The sequence below is a fragment of the Heterocephalus glaber genome, unplaced genomic scaffold (genome assembly GCF_053883595.1).
Source record: "Heterocephalus glaber isolate CG9 unplaced genomic scaffold, H.glaber_assembly_v1.0 deba00001594, whole genome shotgun sequence".
Lineage (NCBI taxonomy): Eukaryota > Metazoa > Chordata > Mammalia > Rodentia > Bathyergidae > Heterocephalus > Heterocephalus glaber.
In genome coordinates this window covers 6,073,670-6,096,270 of record NW_028258369.1, presented here as the reverse complement: position 1 = coordinate 6,096,270, position 22,601 = coordinate 6,073,670, and the positions used below count along the sequence as shown (strand labels likewise).

The 22,601-nt window shown below is 37.6% G+C and overlaps 1 protein-coding gene and 1 non-coding gene across 6 annotated transcripts in view; one reads left to right on the top strand and one right to left on the bottom strand.

Moving 5' to 3' along the window:
- The window catches only part of Zfx (zinc finger protein X-linked), a 47,141-nt gene extending 28,897 nt beyond the window's left edge, over window positions 1–18,244 (top strand). For 4 of the 5 annotated variants that reach the window (XM_004872226.4, XM_021250179.2, XM_004872227.4 and 1 more), the window contains exons 4-8: window positions 11,726–11,875; window positions 12,101–12,244; window positions 12,647–12,802; window positions 13,333–13,473; window positions 14,297–18,244. In XM_004872226.4, coding sequence (XP_004872283.1) covers window positions 11,726–11,875; window positions 12,101–12,244; window positions 12,647–12,802; window positions 13,333–13,473; window positions 14,297–15,480 — 1,775 coding nt within the window. In that variant the 3' untranslated portion in view covers window positions 15,481–18,244. Of the gene's footprint in view, window positions 1–10,504; window positions 11,218–11,725; window positions 11,876–12,100; window positions 12,245–12,646; window positions 12,803–13,332; window positions 13,474–14,296 lie in introns of those variants that run through there. The other variant, XM_087193617.1, reaches the window with a different exon arrangement.
- On the bottom strand, window positions 8,357–8,396 carry LOC147823247 (U7 small nuclear RNA). The gene has a single exon (XR_015444166.1). It is a non-coding gene; the product is annotated as a U7 small nuclear RNA (small nuclear RNA).
- Window positions 18,245–22,601: the final 4,357 nt, after the last annotated feature.

The following is a 22,601-nucleotide window of genomic DNA, read 5'->3' as shown; positions in this document are numbered from 1 at the left end:
TTGGAGGAAGAGACCAAAACAAGCTATTACAGCTGAGTATGAAAAAGTATATAAATAGGTAATGCAGAGTATTTTGTAAGCACAGAGGAAATGGTGAAAATTTTTTGAAATATTGAAGTGAAGTAAATGCTACAAAAGTGTTATAGATCAAAGTTCTATGGAAGCTCAGTTGAAGACATTAAATTTATTTCATCTCTATTCCTATCAATTTCCTTCCCTCCTGTATTACTTTGAAGCAGATTTCAGATAACATTTCTTTCCTAAGTCCTCAAGCGTTTATTTCTGAAAGGCGAGGGCTTTAAAAAAAACAAAACAATACTATTATCACATCCTTAAAAAAAGAGCAGGGAGATATGAAAGATCATTGAATGTTCAGAAACTTGTTTTTGGTACCGGGGATCAAACTCAGGACCTTGTGCTTTCGAGGCAGGTGCTGGCACCACTGAGCTAAATCCCCTGCCCCAGAAACTTGTTTATTGAAGTATAAATCATGTCTTTGGTGAGGAGAATGGAGAAAGTGGTGCGTAATAAGATTGGGAAATACGCAGGGCCAAAAGCATGAAGGCCCTTGAATACACTAGAAAGCCTACTTTGCCTTTTCCGTGTAGGGAGCTGCGAAAGGGTTTTAGGCAGATTAATAACAGGCTTAGATTGATAGTTTTGACAGATAACAGCAATGTTGAGGGCAGATACAAGATAATGAAATTAGAAACAAAATGACACCTTTGGTGAGATTATTGTAGTTCAGGTAAGAAATACATGATACTACCTGGTAACTGGGCATGCATCATTAATTGGTTCCTGGAGGGTTGGCAAATACCAAAAATGAAAGGATGAGTACCAGACAAATTGTTTTGGCTGGAAAGGGTGGCGAGTCACAAGCCAGCGACACTGACAAGTTCTAGCTTTCGTGTGGAGTACCAAATAAATAAAAGAGTATCAGGCCAAAATATGTTGAGTGCCAAACACAATGAGTTTCAAGCAGTCAAGTACCAAGGTATGACTAGTTCGAAATAAAGTTTATCAGAGTTTGGTAGAACCAAAGTCTTTGATATTTAAGAAGTAGGGTTTGGATTAAATTTAGGATTGAGGAAACAGGGTTTGAAATTTACTGTCTGGTTTCTGGCTTGTTCAGCTGGGCAGATGGTAAAACTTACCAACAAAAGGAGTAAATTTGGGTATGCTAATCTCTGTAGAGTTGCTGCATACATGTGTCCACTGTCCACTGCAGTGTAAGTGGATGCCCTGGCCATCCATTTTAGGTGGTTTTGACCAATTGCCCTGATGTTCACTCCTGATCATGACTTTGGTCACAGTAGACCACCAAACAAAAGTGGCTCAGGAGCCGGCTGTGCCAACACTCCCAGCACTCTGGGAGTCTGAAGCAGAAGGATCACAAGTTCAAGTCCAGCCTGGGCAATTTAATGACTTGGTGAGAAACTATCTCAAAATACAAAATAAAAAGAGGGCTGAGGATATAGCGCAGTGCAAAGGCCTTGGGTTCTGTACCCAGTACTTAAAAGAAAAAGTGGTTCAGAGAATAAATGAATACATAAAGTCTAAACCCCTATGTTTAATGCATAAACCTTGAAGATTAACAAACCTAAAAGTTTACTGATTTTAGGGCTATTAGCACAGAAAAGATAGTAAAATATTTATTCCTTTGTTTTGTGGCTTAATTATGGAATGTATATGTATCTTAACATTTTTTTTATGTGTGGTACTGAGGATTGAATCCAGGGCTTCATGCCTGCTAGGCAAGCATTGTAGCATTGAGATATATCACCAGACCTTTTTTTGATTTTGAGACAAGGTTTTGCTGAGTTGTCCATGCTGGCCTTCAACTTGAGATCTTCCTGCCTTAGCCTCCTGAATAGCTATGATTACAGGCATGTGCCACCACACCTGGCCTACTCTTATTTTTATGTACATACTTTCCTAGTTTTGATTTTTAAGCCATTTGATAAATCACAGATTGCAATTTTGGAATTTAAATAATATCTATCACCAGAGGAATATTTCTGTAGTGTGAGAGGAGTCTTAAAACTAAAACCTAAAGATATTTAGAGAAGATATCTTAAACATCTATTTATAGCTTATTTTTAGTTGACAAAAATTGTGTATGTTTATGGTTTATAATGTGATGTTTTGAAATATTTTTACATTGGGAATGCCTAAATTGAGTAACATATGTATTACTTTACACACTTTTTTGTGGTGAGAACACTTAAAATCTAAGCAGTTTTCAAGTATACAGTACATTATTACTAACTATAGTCACCTTGGACATCTTTTTGTTGTTGTTGTTGTGTTTGGACATCTTTTTTTTGGGGTACTGGGGCTTGAACTCAGGACCTTACGCTTGCCAGGCAGGCACGGTGCCACTGAGCTAAATCCCCCAGCCCTTTGGATATCTTCTTAAAAGCTTGAAATCTGAAGAGGTTTCTGTTACTCCATCTAAAATTATTGTGTAGATACTCTGAAGTTTATTTAGAAATCAACACTAAAATTAATGAATTAGGAGTTTTCAGTATAATGTTTAATATGGGTGTTGGTTAGATTTATAACAGGAATAAAGCATTCAAGGCAAAGATGTTTTAGGCCCCCCCCCCCCAATAATGAGATTGGGAAAAGGTCTGTATTTTGAAAACATTACAAGCAATTTGAGCTTCAGATTGGCCTTGTGGTTAACATTTAGTGTTTATCTGCTGAGACCTAGACAGAATTGGCCATCACCCTTGCCCTTTGAGCAGATGTTTACAAGAGAGATAGATTAGAGCAGTGAAAAGGGTTGCCTCTGGAAAGGGGGTGGTAGGTGTTAGGGAGAAATGCAAATGGGTTGTAGTAATAGGTGGGATGTTGTTTTTGGGCTTCCTTGCAGGTAGGTGGATAGTGAATCTTTTCTGATTGTTTCATTTGCTTTCAGTGAAAGGAGATCAGCCAGGCATGGTGGTGCATGCCTTTAATCCTAGCACTAGGGAGGCTGAGGCAGGAATTATGGCCACGAGTTTGAGGCCAGCTTGGACTACACAATGAGTTCAAGGCTAGGCTGAACTACATACCAAGACCCTGTCTCGAAAAACCAAAAAAAGAAGACGAAGAAGAAAGAAGCAAAGTCAGCAACAGTAGCCAAATGGGGAGGTGGTATTAGATTTGAGGGGAGAAGAGAACCTAGAAAAGAGAAGGAGAATGAGAAAAGGTCCACTTCAGGTTCAGGGTCATGAATTTAAAGCGAAACCATGAGTGGATTGTGTGGTGTATGTTTCTGACTGGGTTAAGCTACATAGGTGCTGGTGCAAAGGCAGCTTGCCAGGTTTGTGGCTCTGTAAGCCATTGTGATAGAAAGAAGGTAGGGCCAGAGAATTGAGAGTTTATGCAAGGGACCAGGATCCTCTGCAGAATTGAGATTGTGTTGTTATTGTGGAATTCAGGTGAGTTCTAATGTAGTACTTTTTGTTTAAAATAGTATAATATTTAATTTTTATTTTAAAAAATCTCTGTTCAAGCAAGGTGTGGTGGCACATGCCACTGGGAGGCTGAGGGAAGAGAATTGCAAATTCAAGTGCAGCATGGGCAAATTGGTGACTTTGGGAGTGACTTGTCTCAAAAAATAAAAAGAGGGCTGGAGATGGAAGCTTAGTGCAGAGGCCCTGGGTTCAATCCACAGCACTGGAAATCAAAACAACCAACTCTGTTCATTCTTTCTTCCATCCACATATGTAAATATGTAAAGAGAAATGTCTAATCTGTAAGTTCTGTCAATCACTGGGGGGATGATGTGGGATTTTAAGCACATTTTAATTTCCTTTTATACTTATAAAATACTTTCCTTAAGTATAGTACAGTAAACAATCTAAGCAATCTTTTTTTAGCAAAGTTGAAGAAATGGGCACAGGAGTGCTATTGGGGAGATAGGACTCAGGCAAAGACAGTTGGTCAGAGGTTGATGGCTACATTATGTAATTTGCCTTTTATTAGGTAGAAAGCAGGTTTCCCTTCTGTGCTAGAAGAGTAAGATGACTGGATCCTGGCTTTAGGAAGGCTGACTGGGAGAGGGAGATCAACTAAAAGGCAGTACTTTGGTCCCTTGGGGAAGGCAAATACAACCTTGAGAGATTAGGCAATTTGATTAAATGGAGAGCCAATCTAGTGTTTGCATGGAAAGACTGAGAATGGTAAAGGTGTCTCTTCATGATGTTAATTTAGATAAAATGCAATTCGATTACAAATCTAATTATATACACATCCTTGACAGAATTATAATGAAATTCATCTGGAAGCTTAGAGAAGCAAAAATAACAAAACAGTATTTTCTAGTTCATAATGTTGTGACAAGTAAATGGTGTGTTTTAAGGCCTTAGCATGTGTGGCATGTGGTCAGTAAATATTTGCTATTACATGTCACGGTCACCATTTGTTACCATAAAGTTTCTTGCCATGAAATGATTTTCTCCATATAGGAACCAATTCAGCCCTGCTAATTAAAAAAATTAGATCAACATTTCCTTAACAGTTGAAGTGGTAAAACCCCCCAACCCTCGCCCCATAAGTTTTCTCAACCAGAAACTACTAGGTCTGCTGAAATCTTTTTTTTTTTTCCTGAAATCTTAATGAACTGTATTTTTAGATACCACGGTATCTATTAGCATTGCAAATAATCATCCCCTAATTTACAGTTTTAAGGGGGTTTTACTGAAGCTTCCTTGAAGTATAATATGCATCTATATTTTGGTATTACTGAGATTTTTGGTAAGTTGAAGTTTTACTTCAGTTTTGAGGTTTAAAATGCTGGACAAGATGTAAAGATCATCATTATATAAGACTTGATGAAAATAGGATGCCAGTTCACTTTTTAAAAAGGAATAGAAAAAAAAAGGGAAAGAAGTTTACTAACTTGATAGAATTTCTGTCTGGTATGATATAGGTAAGTCTGAGATGAAAATAAAGGTCTAGGTTCTAAAGATAGGCATGTCCTCACTCTCTCCTTACCCCTTACTCTCACCTCTACTGATTTTGGACAAGTCACATACCATCTCAGAGCCATTATTTCTTTACCTGAAAATGATGAGAATCAAATGAAATAAAAACTACATAGAAACGCTAAGGAAATTGCAAAATGCCATGCAAATAGTAGTTATTATTAGAAGTAGTCTTAATTTCCAAAAATTATGCTCTTCTATTTTGGAGAGGCCTTATTCTAAAGCTCTAGTTCTTCATTACTACATTAGAAGAAGGCACTTAGGCAGAAATCATACATATGATGACTCAATTTTGTCGAAGCCTTCTTTGTCTGTTTTTAGAAATTCATTTTAATGGTAGCTTTAAAATCACAGTGAAATTCTGATTACTTAACAGGACCATCAAAGTGTGTTTTAAAATCACTTCTATAATATTTCAGATTCAGAATAATTTCATAGGCTGAGTTAGTGGGGCAAGTTTTCAAGGTGAAAATCTGAGGATGAATCCTACTTTTGTCTAATAATAGAATAGCTTTGCTGTTAGATAAGGCCATATATTTGAGGTGCTTTTCATACACATTTATGAAAGCAAACATTTTGCTTACAGTTTTAGGTAAATAAGTGCATGGCATTTCACAAGCTCTAACATGAGTAGAATTTTCCCATCAGAGATTTTATAAGAGCACTGACAAACTAACCTATGCAAAACATATGTGTTCTTTGTAAACCCAAGATTTGATTTTCCAGTACCTATTCGAATCAGTTTTGACAAACCTTGCCAAAAGTTTACACCAGCTTCAGAGATGAGTGTCAAACTATTCAGAGATGTGTCTTCTAAAGATATAACTGGTTTATTTTGGACTCTTCTGACTAGTTTGGTGAGATCTTCATCCAATACTGCTCACTTCGAAATTCTAAAATAACCTTGCCTCATTTACCTGGGTATGTCATAAAAATATCTTTCCTCCTACAAAATATTTTTATAAAGCATAATCTAAATACTTTAGGTAGTTATGTTTAGATTTCAGAGATGACCCCCCCCCCTTTTTTTTTAATGGCAGAGTTTAACCAGTTAGGCTTTTTATACCTTCATGTCATTCTTTTTTTCCTGGATCGACTCATTTTTCCTAGCTTCTTAGGCTCTTAACCCAGCATGCTGTTTTCTCACTGTTTACTTAAGTCCTTACCTCTTATTTCATGTCTGCAGATGAAGCCACTGGCCATGGGCTCCTTCACCTTTGTGCATTACAGTCTTTCTCCCTTCTCTGAACACAGTAGAGCTGTAGTGTCATCCACATTTACCTCCTCAAGTTGTGAAAGGATAGAATGTTTCTCCTTCTTTTTTGAGGAAAATTCCTTCTTCTTTCCTCCTTGCTTCATATATAGTATCCCTTTCCCTCTGAGATCTGGATCCAGAGATTTCACCATGTCCTGACTTTAGTCTGTGGGTTTCTAGTCTCTAGACTGAGCATGCCTGAATGTCTTTATCAGTTGAACAGGAATGTCCTTAATCCTGCAACCCATTCTTATTGTTGCCCACTTGCTCTCCATTTTAAAATTAGACTTGAAATTCACATCTTTTGTTGACTCCTAAACTCCAGTCTGACCCCATCAGTCTTCCGTGTACTGCTTTTCACCAGTAATGTTGGTGACCTCGGGTTGCCACAATCATTGCAGACATTCCTTGACTTGTGTGCCTGTTGCATTACCACCATGGATTTCACTAGGATGTCTGCATCTTTTAACTCTCTGCCTTCCTTCATGCCCCTTCCACCAACCTCTCCAGCTTTTCCGTCTCATCTTCCTTTGTGAAAGAAAGTCCCTCCCTAAACTATGGCTTCCGCAGGACTCTATCCTCAGCCCCCACTTTCTTCATACTGCAGATTGTGTGTAAGTGATCACAAGGCTTAGTTAACACAGAGCTGATGGCTCCCAAATCTGTGTGTCAACCTTTAGCTTCCAGACTCAAATATTCATATCTCAGTCATTTATGGAACCATTAATATTCTGAGCATCTGCTATTGCCATGCTCTGTCTTAGAAGACCAGGTAATGAAAATACAGATTCTGTGGTTATCAGTTGGTAAAGATGGAGGGAAAAACAGATAGTAGCATGGTGAGTCACGTACTTTGAGAGAAGCAAGCAAGGGTACTGAGAGGACAGAGTGGTAGGGCTGTGCACTGGCTCTGATAGCTTTTGGGGGTGATATCCTTGGGATCTTAAAGTAAATAAGCATTCAGGAAGAAGAGAGGTCTTTTTCCTCATCTCTCTTACATTTTTTACCCCAGTCACTCAGCCTCCTAGATCAAAACCCCCTGTTATCCCTGGCTCCTTTGTCACATCGTTTTCAGTTGCGCACCAGGCCCTGTTCATTTGAGTCCCAAGATCGGCCTCAAGACCAATCTTCTTGCCCATTCATACTATTTCTGTCCTGATTCAAGGTCTTATCATCTGTCACTAACACGTTACTGCAGCAGATACATAAGTGGTCTCCCTGCTTCATGTCTTTAATCCCTTTGTATCTATCTTTCCAAGACAAGCAGAGTGGTATAGCAAAAATGGGCATTGAACCTTGTCATTGCCCATCACCTACTGCTTAAAAGTCTCTCATCACCTGCAGCAGATATTCTCAAGCCTCTCTGGTCAAAATCCTAGGGACAGGGTGCCTCTAAATCCACCTGTATATATCAGCCCCTCCCCATTCTGATTCTGTAAAACTGCTCTTTTTTAGAGTACCCCCAAGGGATTTTGATGCCTGACCAGCTTGAGAGGTTTCTAGCCTTCCAGGATCAAGTCTAAGCTTCTCTGCCAGGTGCACCAGGCCCTCTGTGACCTGGCTTTGCCTTAGCAGCTTGCTGTGTTTCTCACCATGCTCTGTGGCATGTTTTACCTTCAGCCCCAGCAGTATTGAAGGGTATGTTCCCTTAGCATCATGCCATTCTTTTATTTTTCTTTTCTCTGTTTTTCTTTTTAAAGGCAGAGTCTCACTATGTATTTCAGGCTGGCCTTGAGTGAGCCTCCTGCCTTAGCTTCCCAAGTGCTGGAATTACAGGCGTGTGTCACCACGGCCAACAGCATCATGCCATTTCTCCTCTCTACTTTTGTCCTTGCTGTATTCTATACCTAAAATCAGTGCGTCTTTTGTCAGCCTGAATGAGATGTCCTTTCCTTGTTTCCGTGGCAGCTATCAGTGCACAGTGTGACATTGGCCAGTCATTTCTGGCTCTAATCCTTTTCCATGTTCTGTATCAATTATTATTAAAGATTGCATTAGAGAGTTCAGCTTTAATATCATCTTGTGTATAAATAAGATGTTGCTTTTTCTTCATAAGCGACCTTCATTTTAACTTAGTATGAATACTTAGTAAAAGTATGAGTTATCAACAAGTGCATTTTTTTTTGACCTGCTAAACAAATTCTAAAAGAGCTGTAACACTTAACAAGTGCATTTTTAACTGACATGTTTGGTTTTTTGAAACCAAATGTGTATTAAAATATAGCTTTCTATTTAATGATGTTATGGTGTCAGAAATAGACTAAAATTACTACTTTCAGTGGCCCAGGGCTTTGACTTCCTGGCTCTTTGCATTTGAAGCCAGCTGATTAAATTTTACAATTTTTATGTTTGTAAATGACACATAAGAAAGGTTTGGGGATGCTGTTTGCTAGTGATTCTTTGTAATTTATTTGTGATGTGGATGGTCTTGATTCTCAGGAAGTCAGAAGCCAGGTTGATAAATTACTACTGTATTTTTGCTTTTTGATGCTGGCTTTTAAGATACTGGATTCATCATCTTGATGTTCTATGTAGGAATTTTGATTAGATAAGTGCAGTTTTTGGATCTGATTGAGAGCACAACAGGACTTTGCAGAAGTATCATTTCAAAGGTGTTGAAATCTCGGTTCTGTCTTGGCTTAATGAGTATAAATTGCACAACAGATGACTATGAATTTAAGATGTTATAGTGGTGAAAATCACCACCCCCCGGCCCTGATTGCAATACTGACTCAGCCTGCCTGAGTCATGAGCCCATTCATCTGATTTTCACTAAAAGAAAGCATCTTTAGATAGTTGAACTGTTCATTGATTTTTCAAAAATCACCTTTGCCTCTGCCAGTTTATTTCCATTTTATTTTCTAAACTCCAGAAGTTGACAAACCAGGATTAATGTGGCTTGAGATTTGAATTCTGTGTCTCGAAATAAGTTATTCAACCTCTCTAATCTTTGCTCTATTGTAAAATGTCGATAACACAATATCACCTCCTTCATAGGGTTGTATTAAATATTACTTTGGTTACTTAGTAAATGGTAGCTGTGTTCTTACTACGTTTAAGAATAATTGTCTACTTAGGCCTTCCCACAAGATAGCAAGCTTCTGGAATACATTTTTCTTATTTTTTTATCTCCAGTATCTAACATAAAGTCTATTATATATAGTTGTGATTCAGTGTTTGTGAATTAAATAAACATCTAGCCAAAAGGAAAACAAATATATCCAGCAGAAGGACACCAGAAAGGGAACTAAAAGGGAAAAAGGAAAATGCAAAGGCGTGTTGCAGGTACTGAAGATAGGCTAAAGGAGCTTTCCTTTCTGGCCGTTGACCCTCTTCCTCTCTGCTTGGTCTCAGCTGTGCTAGGTAGGCCAGCAGGGCCTAGAGTGGAGAGAACATTCCTGCAGTGTTTGTTTATTTGTACTGAGGATCAAACTCAGGACCTTGTGCTTGTGAGGCAGGCGTGGTGCTACTGAGCTAAATCCCCAGCCCCCTTCAGTGTTCTTTTAATAAACTCAGTGTTCATGAGTCTAACTTTTGTTATAAATTGTCCTCGGTGCTAAGTTTTCATTACTTTTTCCCATACTTTCTGTTGTGCTAGAGATGCTCATAAATGATGAGGATTATATATTTGGTCTTTACTCAGCTCCAGAGTTTGTTTTTTTAAGACATTATTTTTCCAGTGTTTTTATTTTCCAGGTCTTATCCATAATAGTATACTTATTTCCTTAGCTACTTGTATAAAGTTTTAGAAAACACGGGCCAGGGATTTAGCTCAGTGGTTCCGCCGCCTGCCTCGCAAGTGCAAGGTCCCGAGTTTGATCCCAGGTACCGGAAAAAAAAAGGGCTGGAGATTTATCTCAGTGGTTCTGCTGCCTGCCTCACAACTACAAGGACCTGAGTTTGATCCCCGGCACTCCCCCCGCCCCCCAAATGCAATGTTTCTGCTACTGGAAATCATATGTACCTCTGTTTTCTTTTCTTTCTCTTTTTAAACAAAGCTATTAAGTAGGACAATGGGTATATGAATATGTTTGAATTCTCACATTGCTACCTTTTTCCATCAAGGACCTAGACTAATTACTGTCATAAACTAAAGTTGTGTGTATAGATGTATATAAAATCGTATGTTTGTATACTTTTGTTTGTTTTTTGATACCAGGGATCGAACTCAGGACCTCACGCTTGCCAGACAGGTACTGTGCCACTGAGCTAAATCCCTGGCCCCAATATGTTTGTACAGTTTTAAGTTGAAGCATATTGAGTTAGAATTTCTATTGGTCATCTCCTTCCAATACACCCCTCTAGCAATCATGTTTTGATTATTTTTAAGTATATTATTCTGGTGGAAATAGATTAGATCAGATGATATTCAAGAATAGTAACTGTGAAGTAGTGCATATAAATATTTTTAAAATTGATTCATTAGTGCATGTTTGCAATACATTATGAGTACATTCATTGTGGAGAATTAGTACGTGTATATAACACATCTTTTTTTGTTTTTGAGACAGGTTCTCACGCTGTAGTTCAGGCTGGCTTTGAACTCACTATGTAGCCCAAGCTGGTCTCAAACTCTTCATGATCTTCCTGCCTCAGCCTCCCAAGTGCTGAGATTACAGGTGTACGCCACCATGCCCGCCTGTGACACATTTTAATCCCACCCCCATCTCTTGGTTCTCTTTCCATTTGCAAAAGGTCTATCTCCCTGTTTCCTATTATCTTTTATTTTGCTCTTTAAATTACTTATGGTTTAGGTTTTTCGTATAAGAGAAACAATGCGATATTTAAACTTAATGTTTATTTCACTTAACATTATTGTGTCAAGGTATATCCATCTTCCTACAGGTGACTCAGATGTATCCTCCTTTATGGTAGAGTAGTATTCGATTGTGTGAATACCATATTTTCTTCATTCATCTGTTGATGGACATATAGGCTGCTTCCAAGATTTAGCTATTATGAGTTATGCTGCTGTAAACGTGGGTATGCATGTATTATCATAATATAATGTCTTTTTAACTCTTTGGGAAAGATACCTAGAAGTAGAATAGTTGGGTCGAATGGAATTTGTTTTTCTTTTCTTTTTTGAGGAATCTTCATACTAATTTCCATAGTAGTTGTACTAGTTCACATTCTCAACAACAATTTTAGAAGGGTTCTATTTTTCCCACAGCCTCACCAGCCATTTTTTAAAAAAATCATTATCTTTAATATAGGAATGTTTTTACCTATGACTTGGCACAGTAAATGTAACAGTTTTCTAGGTTACCAGTAGTTTTCTCTGTGTGTTTTATTTTTTGTGTTAGTACCTGATCCCCATTTTCAGATGTCTTTAGAACTGTCTTTATTGAACCTTCTAGTTGTCTAGGTAAAACTATCCAATTTTTTGGTGTATCATATTAGAGATTAAGTTATAAAAAAGACTTCAGAAAACAGTAACATTTTATGTAAGTATCCTCTATTATTTGTGATGTATTTCCTCCCTGTTCAGTGGATGATGCTGGCAAAATAGAACACGATGGTTCATCTGGAATAACCATGGATGCAGAGTCAGAAATTGATCCTTGTAAAGTGGATGGCAATTGTCCTGAAGTCATCAAGGTGTACATTTTTAAAGCTGACCCCGGAGAAGATGACTTAGGTAAGAAAAAGCCTTAGCACACTCTGTATATCCTGATCAAATGCTTCAGTGTGGTTGCTTCTGTGTTGTTTAGATTGACAGCATTTGAAATATTTTCTGAAGGTAACTTTTAAGCAAGAATTCTAATGTAACTGAAAACTACATAAAAAGTAATTTTTTAAAAAGTACAAAAAGGTGGAAATGAAGTTTTCAAATAAACCTTTGGACCTGCCTTTTCCCTTATAGGTGGAACTGTAGACATTGTGGAGAGTGAACCTGAGAATGATCATGCAGTTGAGCTACTTGATCAGAACAACAGTATTCGTGTTCCTCGAGAAAAGATGGTTTATATGACTGTCAATGACTCTCAGCAAGAAGATGAAGATTTAAGTAAGTAGGTGGCCTTTTTGTGGGTGAAAATTTTGTGTCCATAGCTCTTTCTCTCTCTTTTTTTTTTTTTGTATATCCTTTTATTGGTACATTTTAGGGCTTTCTTTTTTTAAATGGCCAGTATTTGAAAGAAACAAGTAGCATTGTTTAGAGATTATTGCACTGCCATATTCAGAGGGAAACATCAGTGGTTCTTTATGTATGTTTAAAATGTTGCTTTAAAACCAAATTGGTGAAAGCCAAGAATTGTACGATTCATTTGAGTGCTTACTATCCAAAAGCTATGTTCTAGGTACATAATATTTGGACTTTCTATTTGTTTATTAACTGAATTCAAATAAAATGTATTTCCTTTAATCGCTATAAACCTGATGAGAAAAGTTTTTATAATTTTCTACTTAGATGTCGCTGAAATCGCCGATGAAGTCTACATGGAAGTGATTGTAGGAGAGGAGGATGCTGCAGCAGCAGCAGCGGCAGCAGCAGCTGTGCATGAACAGCAGATGGATGACAGTGAAATCAAAACCTTCATGCCGATCGCTTGGGCAGCAGCTTATGGTAAGTCACAGAGCAGATCTTAGAATCGGTTGAATTGGCTTTTGGGCATGAGATCATGATTTAAAAACACTGTGGTCTTAGGTTTCAGAAATCTGAAATACCAGCACCCTATACGGATTATTTTATTTAAACAAGAGTAGAGGAAGATTATAAAGTCTACCTTTTGTCTTTATTTTTAGCAGGAATTTCCTTCATGTGTATATTATGTAGAAGGAAGTACTGCAAGAAGTACACAGGCTTTCAAACTGAAACTTTTCATCTGATTATATCTAGCCCGTGACTTTACAGTTTTGGGAGACAAGGGAGCCCACGGGGAAAATGCTGACCTTTGTTTTTAGCTTTGGAAACTAGACATTTCCTAGTGTCCCGCCATAATAAATGTGTTCATAAAACCCATTACCTATAATGGGGAGTTTCTGTCATTCATGAGTATCATGGCCTACTTTTTTCGTTGTCATAGTTAATAAAAGAATTCCTAACTTTATCATTTATAATACTGTATAATTTTGTTTTTTAATGCATATTGTTAGGTAATAATTCTGATGGAATTGAAAACCGGAATGGCACTGCAAGTGCCCTTTTGCACATAGATGAGTCTGCTGGCCTCGGCAGACTGGCTAAACAAAAACCAAAGAAAAGGAGAAGACCTGATTCAAGGCAGTACCAAACAGGTGAGGGTGCACAAGTTCCATGGTGCTGCATGCTGTGCGAGCTCTCAGAGAAACTAGTGTGTATCCACAGGGGTGTCACAATGACGTTTTAGCTGCTAGACCTCATGTAGCTTTTGTATATTGAATTTGGAAATAAAATTTTCAGAATTCAGTGATATTCATGAATGATTTCCTTGGATGAAAAAGGAACAGGAAATAGATCAAATAGGGATGAAAAAATTCAAAACTTGGATGTTTTTTATGTGGAAATGAAAAGGAATTCCTCAAATATGTTACAAGCATTAACTTTAAATAAATATATTTAAAGAATCTAATTATATTAGCATGAAGCAGACATAATTTACAGAGCAGCAGGATAAGTACTGCAGCACATCTGACATACTTCTGTCTATTCTTGCATACAGATTTGCATATTAAAAATTTTTATGGATATATTTAACATAAATAATGTTTTTTAATAACCAAAGCAGGAATTTTTATTACAAAGCTTTACTTTTATGAACAGTTTCCCACAGATTTCTAAATTGATATGGCTTTAATCACTAGTTAATAGAAGTTATATATTTATTCACTAATTTTGTTAAACTGGAGGGAGTGAGGTTGGTACAATCCTACTGAGTGAAGTTTCCAGACCAAGCTCTCCTGATACGACTATGGTGCTGTATCTCTTATGTGGAAAAATGATAAAAGGAATGTTAAATAGCATATAACCTCACTTACAAGTCCTTGACCAGTGGTGTTCAGAACACTCAGTAAATATTTGAAGTAGCTGAAAGAGAACTTGGTTTGACCCCTTATACTCTCTTTTCTTGTCCTTTCTTAGCAATAATTATTGGCCCTGATGGACATCCCTTGACTGTGTACCCTTGCATGATCTGTGGGAAGAAGTTTAAGTCGAGAGGTTTCTTGAAAAGACACATGAAAAACCATCCTGAACACCTTGCCAAGAAGAAATACCGCTGTACTGACTGTGATTACACTACCAACAAGAAGATAAGTTTACACAATCATCTGGAGAGCCACAAGCTCACCAGCAAGGCAGAGAAGGCCATCGAATGTGATGAGTGTGGGAAGCATTTCTCTCACTCTGGGGCTTTGTTTACTCACAAAATGGTGCATAAGGAAAAAGGAGCCAACAAAATGCACAAGTGTAAATTTTGTGAATATGAGACAGCTGAACAAGGGTTATTGAATCGCCACCTTTTGGCAGTCCACAGCAAGAACTTTCCTCATATTTGTGTCGAGTGTGGTAAAGGTTTTCGTCACCCATCAGAGCTCAAAAAGCACATGCGAATCCATACTGGGGAGAAACCGTACCAATGCCAGTACTGCGAATATCGATCTGCAGATTCTTCTAACTTGAAAACACATGTAAAAACTAAGCATAGTAAAGAGATGCCATTCAAGTGTGACATTTGTCTTCTGACTTTCTCAGATACCAAAGAGGTGCAGCAACATGCTCTTATCCACCAAGAAAGCAAAACACACCAGTGTTTGCATTGTGACCACAAGAGTTCGAACTCAAGTGATTTAAAGCGACATATAATTTCAGTTCACACGAAGGACTACCCCCATAAGTGTGACATGTGTGATAAAGGCTTTCATAGGCCTTCAGAACTCAAGAAACACGTGGCTGCCCACAAGGGTAAAAAAATGCACCAATGTAGACATTGTGACTTTAAGATTGCAGATCCATTTGTGCTAAGTCGTCATATTCTCTCGGTTCACACAAAGGACCTTCCATTTAGGTGTAAGAGATGCAGAAAGGGGTTTAGGCAACAGAATGAGCTTAAAAAGCATATGAAGACACACAGTGGCCGGAAAGTGTATCAGTGTGAGTACTGTGAGTATAGCACTACAGATGCCTCAGGCTTTAAGCGACACGTTATTTCCATTCATACAAAAGACTATCCTCACCGGTGTGAGTACTGCAAGAAAGGGTTCCGAAGACCTTCGGAAAAGAACCAGCACATAATGCGGCATCATAAAGAAGTTGGCCTGCCCTAACAATACTTCCAATCAGTCTAGTTCACCTACAATACTGTATATTGATTTATGCTGTGTACAAATAGAATTGTTGCTTCTAGTTTTTTTTTTTTACATTTTGTTTGGTAGTGTGTTCTGAATTCTATCCAGTTTGTTTAATAAATGGGGAAAAGTAGCAACAAGCTAGTTGCTTTTAATAAAGTAATCCCTGATTCTATACTGAATTTTTCTATCTTAGAAGTTTTATATTTATTTAAATATTTACCTTGCTTACCTTGATGGTACTCTTCTAAGACCATTTAACTTAAGGTAACTTTAGATTGGTAATTCTGAAAGTATTCGTGTTGACTCATTGTTTTGCCCCCATAAATTTCTCACAAGAAAATTGTCAGAGATAATCTTATATGAGTGGGAGATTTTATGGTCAGGTCTCATGATCATAACATGGAAGTCATTTACTTGTCTTGCTTAGTCTTTTCAGACCATGCAATGAGAGAAGTTTCCATTTGAGCTTTTGTGTCCCTGGCATCGCTGAGCAAGGAGCAGTGGCTGGGCTTGTGTTTACTTTTCGTTTTGTTTAGCAACAGAATATACTTCTTTATGCTTTCTTTGGACTATTTACATCTTTTGTCAGCATAGCAAACTTTTAAGAAAACCTTATTGGAAAATTTTGCTTGATCCTGTTGTAATTTGAGTATTCTGTCTGTGCTGCTTTGTCTGGAATGGTTGGTTGTGTACTGCAAATGAAACTTAACGAGGACTGCATTTTGGAATCTCCTAGAGGTGACTTGTGGCTTATAGGATCTTTTGCAACTTTATGTATGTAAATGTACTCTGAATTATATATATACACATATATATATAACATGTACCTGTGTGTATTGCTTATTTTATGTATTTATACACACAACCCCAAGTAGTAGTTGTTTAAAATCTATAATAAAAAGTATTAAATTTACAATAACATGGAAGATCCAGGGATTCATGAGAGAGCATTTTGTAAGTCATGCTCTTCAGAGAGACTACTCAGGTGAAGAATAAGAAGGAAATAAGGACACTAGTATTTTTAAAGAGTAAAGGTATTTTCTTTTAAATATCTTTGGTAATTGAAAAATAATTGAAGAGGTTAAGATGTTTTTAGATATAATGTTTTCATACAATTTCAGCTCCATGCCTTTATATTTTTCTGAAAAGCTAGTGAGTGTCGACGTGTGACTCCCTCAGTTCTCTTGGAAAAGCTGAGAGAGAACTCTGTCTCACCAAGTGAGGGGGCGAAGAGTAATGATGGCTCCATGGACCAGAGAATTGGTGCTAATTATGCCTTACACTTGGCAAGTTCAGCATGCTCTGCTGTTTCCTAGACAGTTACAGTTAGCAGACTTTAGAAACTTAACAGTCAAGTTGGCTTGGATTAGGAGATAAAGGTATGTTCCAAGTGCAGAAGGAAAGTCTGAGGTCTTATTTGGAACTTTACCAAGTCTTTCTGTTTTTGTTTTTCTTTGAGAGTTGCCAGTTTTTAATAACATGTAGATTTGAATCAGTCATACATTTGTATAGTGAACTTGGTTAATTAGAATTTGGTTATGTTAAGATGACTCTTTAAGAACAAAAATCAGTTTTTGGGGTCCCTGGAATTGGCTGTTGGTACATGTATCTGGCGCATCAAGGGGGATTTAGTAATTTTCTTCTCACTTGATAGCTGCCTTGCCACCTTGTTATGGTGCTCCATCCCCTTCGTGCCATTAGGTTTTTACCTTTCATCTTTCTCTTTGCCATCAATATTTGTATTCAGAAGTTATATTTTTAGGGTTAGAAATCAAAATATTTGGTGTTTGGCAAGCCTCTGAAGTGCTAGATTAATTTAGTTCTAAATCAAGTGCTTCAGGCTAGTATGAATTTCAGCCCAAATGCCAGTCAGACCAAGGTGTGGGTTTCCCTTGGCTGTCACATAGGGGAATTCCTGTGTCCTTTTGGCTCCCATAATGTGCTTTTTTTTTTTTTTTTTTGTAACTTAAATTCCATGATTCATTGCCCTGCTAGTCTTGAAAGCTCTGTCTGTTTTTTTGTGAGAACCTTAAAAATCTCCCTTTTTATTTTCCTGGAAATACTGTAAAAACACTTAAAGTAGAAATTTATTAATTTTAAAACATCCTATAAATTCAGAAAATATAAATGATTGGGTCATTTAGCTGTATTTTTTTTAAATAAACTGAAAGATAAAGAACACAACACTTTACATACTTTATATTTCTTTTTGCATAACTTGGAATCATACACAGTTTTCTTTTTAAAGCACAATGTTGAAGCCTTTAAAAGGTATTTAAGGGTTTGGTCAAGTGAATATAAAATATTTGTCTGTATAAAGAGAAAATTGTAGGCACTGTTATGTACTGACATTAGTTACAACCTAGTTTTAATTCTTAAAACAATTTTGATTAGCAAAGCTAAACAAAAATGGATGTTTCAGTTAAATGTTTTAAAGAGGTACAGATTTTTACAAGGACATAATATAAGTTATTGTTCTGTAGAAATATCCTGTTAAATATTGTATGTCCCTCCCTCTGTATACTTTGTAAAAAAAGTAAAATACATAAAAAGAAAATCATATAGGGATGTGTGACATTATTGTAATTGTGTACTTGAGAACAATGTGCAAAAATAAAAATCAGAATATTTTCCTGTTAATGTTTAGTCTGTTTGATACCAGTACTAAGTTAATGCTTTTCTTAAGAAAAAAAGTTGTACAGTTTTTGTAAACCTAATAAACATCAAAAGCAGTGGATTATTTTCATCCCCCCCATTTCTTAATTCCTTTTATGCAGCAGTGAAATGCAGAATGCTTGATTGCTTTGAATTTTGTGACTCAGATGCAAATACTGATAATATTTCAGTCGTGTGAATTTGCAAGTAATATTTCAGAGAAGTTAGGTGATTGGTGAGTCCTTTGATGAACATGTCCTTGAAGTTCATTTTTTTTGATCCTCATTTGTTTTATTAGCATCTCCAATTCCCCCAAGATAAATTACCCATGCATAAAGTGGGTTTTGAGAGCACTTAAAGTTCATTTCAGTATGAATCTACAGCACATTTAATCATTGGGGACGTCACTACTTCATTGCTAAAGTCCTGCCCTCGAGTTACCCCTTTGTGCCTAGTTTGGAGGGATCTAGTAAACAGCATACTAGATGATGGATGTCAATTTGTTGCAGTAAAAACTTGGGAGCTGGGCAGAAGTTCTCAGGAGTCAGATTTTTGTGCCATCTTTGATTTTAAGGATCAAATTCAGTTCAGTTCTTCATCTGTAGGAACAAGTGTCAGCCTCATAGTTCAAATAGTAGATAACCAAAACATGAGGTAAATGATCAAGAGAATGTGGAGAACATCACTGTAGAGCCATAAATCCGGCCAAACCATAACATGCTGAAAACTCAGCTATAATAGAATGTCTGATGTCACGTCTAGCCAGTCTGTGATCATAGTCAGATAACGTGCTGTTCTGATCTCTGGGAACCTCAGTATTAATTTCCTATATTTTCCACAAATTCTAGGATTCATGTAAGGAAAAGCATGACTGGTCCAAATCTTTAGAGGGCACTATTTCAGAGCAGTGGTTCTTAAGAGTATGGTCTGGCAGCACGGTAATCACCTGGGACTTGGTTAAAGATGTAAATTCTCAGCCCCACCTCACTACCCACCGAATTGAAAAGCTGGGCATGGGGCCCAGCAGTGTGTTTTAACCTGTTCCCTAGGTGATTCTGTTTTATGATCAAGTTTGGAAAACACTTATTTTAGAGCACTTAAGAAACTTTTAGATTACTGGTGCAACACTGGTAGACGAGAAGATCACAAAAACAGCAACCAGAAGTAAATAGGGTAAAATTGGAGTTTCTACCTTTGGTTTACCCTTTATAAAGTGAGCCTGCTTTTTACTAAGTATATCCTTTAGTGCGTATGTAAATAGCCTATTATTCCTAAATCTTAACGTGGCCTCTCAAAGTTGCATTCCTCAAAGGTAAATAAAATTCAGAGGAAGATTGGGCAAGTAGAAAAAGGGCTGAAAAGTGTGTGTGTGTGTGTGTGTGTGTGTGTGTGTGTGTGTGTGTGTGTATGGGTATATGTATTCAGTTGGCCCAGCATTACTTAGGGTAATTCATATCCAAAAACCCCTATTGCCACATTCTGCAGCTTTTTAGATAAGGTCAAAAATTTGTCCTATGAATTTTGTTTTATCTTTTGTTTCATGTATATATTGTTTGCCTTTTTCATGAAATAATTCTTGAATTTGTTACAATTCCTGTTATTTTTGACATTTTTGCTATTGTAAATAAATTACTATTTTAAGTTACCCTAGTGGATTGTTGGCTATAGATAAGGCATACATGCACACACATGCACAGGAAAATGAAGGAGATATAGATCATTCATTCCCCAGTTTACAAGCTGGAAGTAGTATGACCCCTTTAGTTCAGCATTTCTTGGATCAAGGAAGCTATTACTGTTGCATAGAGATACAGCATTTTGCACCTACTTGGGTTTAAAAATCATTTTCTGACCTCTGTGATGGTAATACTTAGTCCATCAAGTTGGAGGTCAAAGTCAAGGATTATTTTCCTTTACTTGGTTTTCCTATTCACTTGGCTCCAGAGTTACCTGTTTTGATGGTATTGGTGAACACAAAGCATTTGCCATAGTAGTGACCTGGTGTTATAAAGCCACAAGGATGCTACTGCTGAAGACCTACTTAGGAATTCATGACCACAACAATATCTAAACACATTGGCTAAAATGATCCATAGTTAACCAGCTGTGTAGTGATTATTCTGCTTTCCAGTAGAGGCTACCTTCTCAAAGTCTTTCATGCTTGTGCTTGACTTTAAGTGTGGAACCCATTTCCCTTTGTATGATGAGATTCGTTGAAATAAGTGGAAGAAGTGCAAAGTCATCTCTTGGAGGTTTTGGAGGTTTCACTCACACCTGTCTTTGTCTGTGGGCTCTAACCCCATTGAAAATAGGCACAAGAAACCACCAGCTGAGTGTGTGACTTACTCTAGTAAAGCTGAATTTGGGAGACCCAGAGGCTGAAATGAGTCTACCTCCAATTTCCCTCAGGGTAGGCCTTGACTGATGCAGCCACTTGAAGGCACGGGGTCCACCTTCCACTCCTGTGAGCTACAAAGAGACTAGTTGCTCCTCCTACCAGAGAAATGGAACATCCTCCTTAGCCCCGACAGGCTGGGACATGGGAAGGTGGAAAAGAGTTCCCTTATACCATCCAGTAAACGTTAGTTCACTTCACCCCGTTAGCCTCTAGCATTAGCACACTAGCAAAACCTGAGTTTCCCCCTTTCGTGCATATTTGTGTTCATTTTCCCCCTACTGATTTTCCCTGCTCCTGCTTGAAGTAGTGGTTTTGACAGACTTTCAGAGATTTAGTTCCTATTTCTCCCAGGACAGCATGCTTTGGTTCTTCAGAAAATATAAGTTTAAAGGACCAATTTATAAGCATACAAAGTTAGACATCTTGCAAGTCATTTTTATTGCATATATCTGTGGCAAAAATTGGAAATGTAGTCATCCAAAATACCTGTTCCTTTTATTAAAGGGATTGTTCCCCAGTCTCAGTCCATACATGTAATTCTTTTACCCGACTTAAAATCACAGCATTGATTCTGTTCTGTGTCAAGTGATTTTCTTACCAAACATGGTGTATTTCCAAATCTATTGGTTGCCTTTAAGCATTTTTTTTTTTTTGGTACTGGGGATCGAACTCAGGACCTTACACTTGCCAGGCAGGTGCTGTGCCACTGAGCTACATCCCCATCCCTGCCTTTAAGCATTTTTTTTCCTTTAAGCATTTTTTAATGCACGTTGTTTTCTGGAGAGAATATGATACAAAGAAGAAAGTAAAAATATCTTTCCTGAGTTTTTTTATTAGATGTTTTTCAGTTGCAAAATACATGTTATTGGAACAAATGTTGCACAATACAAAATAGTATAAATAAAAACTTAGTGATCTCACCCCATACTTCCTCCAGGCCAATTTCCTTGAGGTAAACATCGTGAACAGACTGTAGACCTTCCCTCCATGCATGTACAAACCTGTATAAATATTGATAGATACAAAAGTGAGGGGAGGCTTGGGGGATTAGACTTCAGGTTTTTGGCCAAAATGAGACAAGTCAATACATTATGTCCATTCCTCCAGGACAGTAGGCTCAAGCTCAATGTCATGCTCTCGGTTTTTTGAGACAAGGTCTCGCTATGTAGATCAGGCTGGGCTCGACCTCATGGAGATTCTCCTGCCTCAGCCTCCTCAGTGCTGGGATCACAGGCGTGCACCACCATGCCTGGCCTCATGCTCTTTAATAGCTGAAGAACTTTCCATAAATTAGGCCCACCATAATTTAGTCAACCAGTCCCCTTTTGATGGACATACAGGTTGTTTTAAATTTTCTGCCTGTACAAGAATGCTGGAGTAACTGTCTTTGTACATGTAATCTTTGCATATTTGTGTTTTGATTTCCATAGACTGAATTCCCCCAAGAGATGATTGCTAAATGAAAGGTTAAGTGCTATTCTTTTTGTCGTCTTTTTTTTTTTTTGGTACCGGGGATCGAACTTTGGTTCTTGCGCTTACGAGGCAGGCAGTGGAACCACTGAGCTAAATCCCCAGCCCAAGTGCTATTTTTAAAATGTTACTAGATATTACCAAATTATTTTCTGCTAAAATGTAAATTCCAGGAATGCAGTGGTTTGTGTCTGTTTTGCTCAGTGCTGTTCACCAAAACAGGGCAACGCATGGCAGGTCATGAAGAAATACCTGTTGGATATTCAGGTTTCCAGCGTTAATACAGTTCACATTGCCACAGCAATATATGAGAAGGTCTGATCTCCCTTATTAGTCTTACAGTGAGTGTTGGAGCCAACCTCACAGGTTCCACGAACAAATATGTTGTTACTGTTTTCGGTTTACTCTGACCATACACAAAGTGGAGATTAATACTTTCATGTGTCTATTAGCTCTTTGTGTTGCTCTGATAAGTCTCCTGTACAAATCCTATACCTTATTTTCTATTTGGAGTCTTGTAAGGCCTATTAACTTGCCAATACATTTGCTGCACATTTTTATAGTCTATGATTTA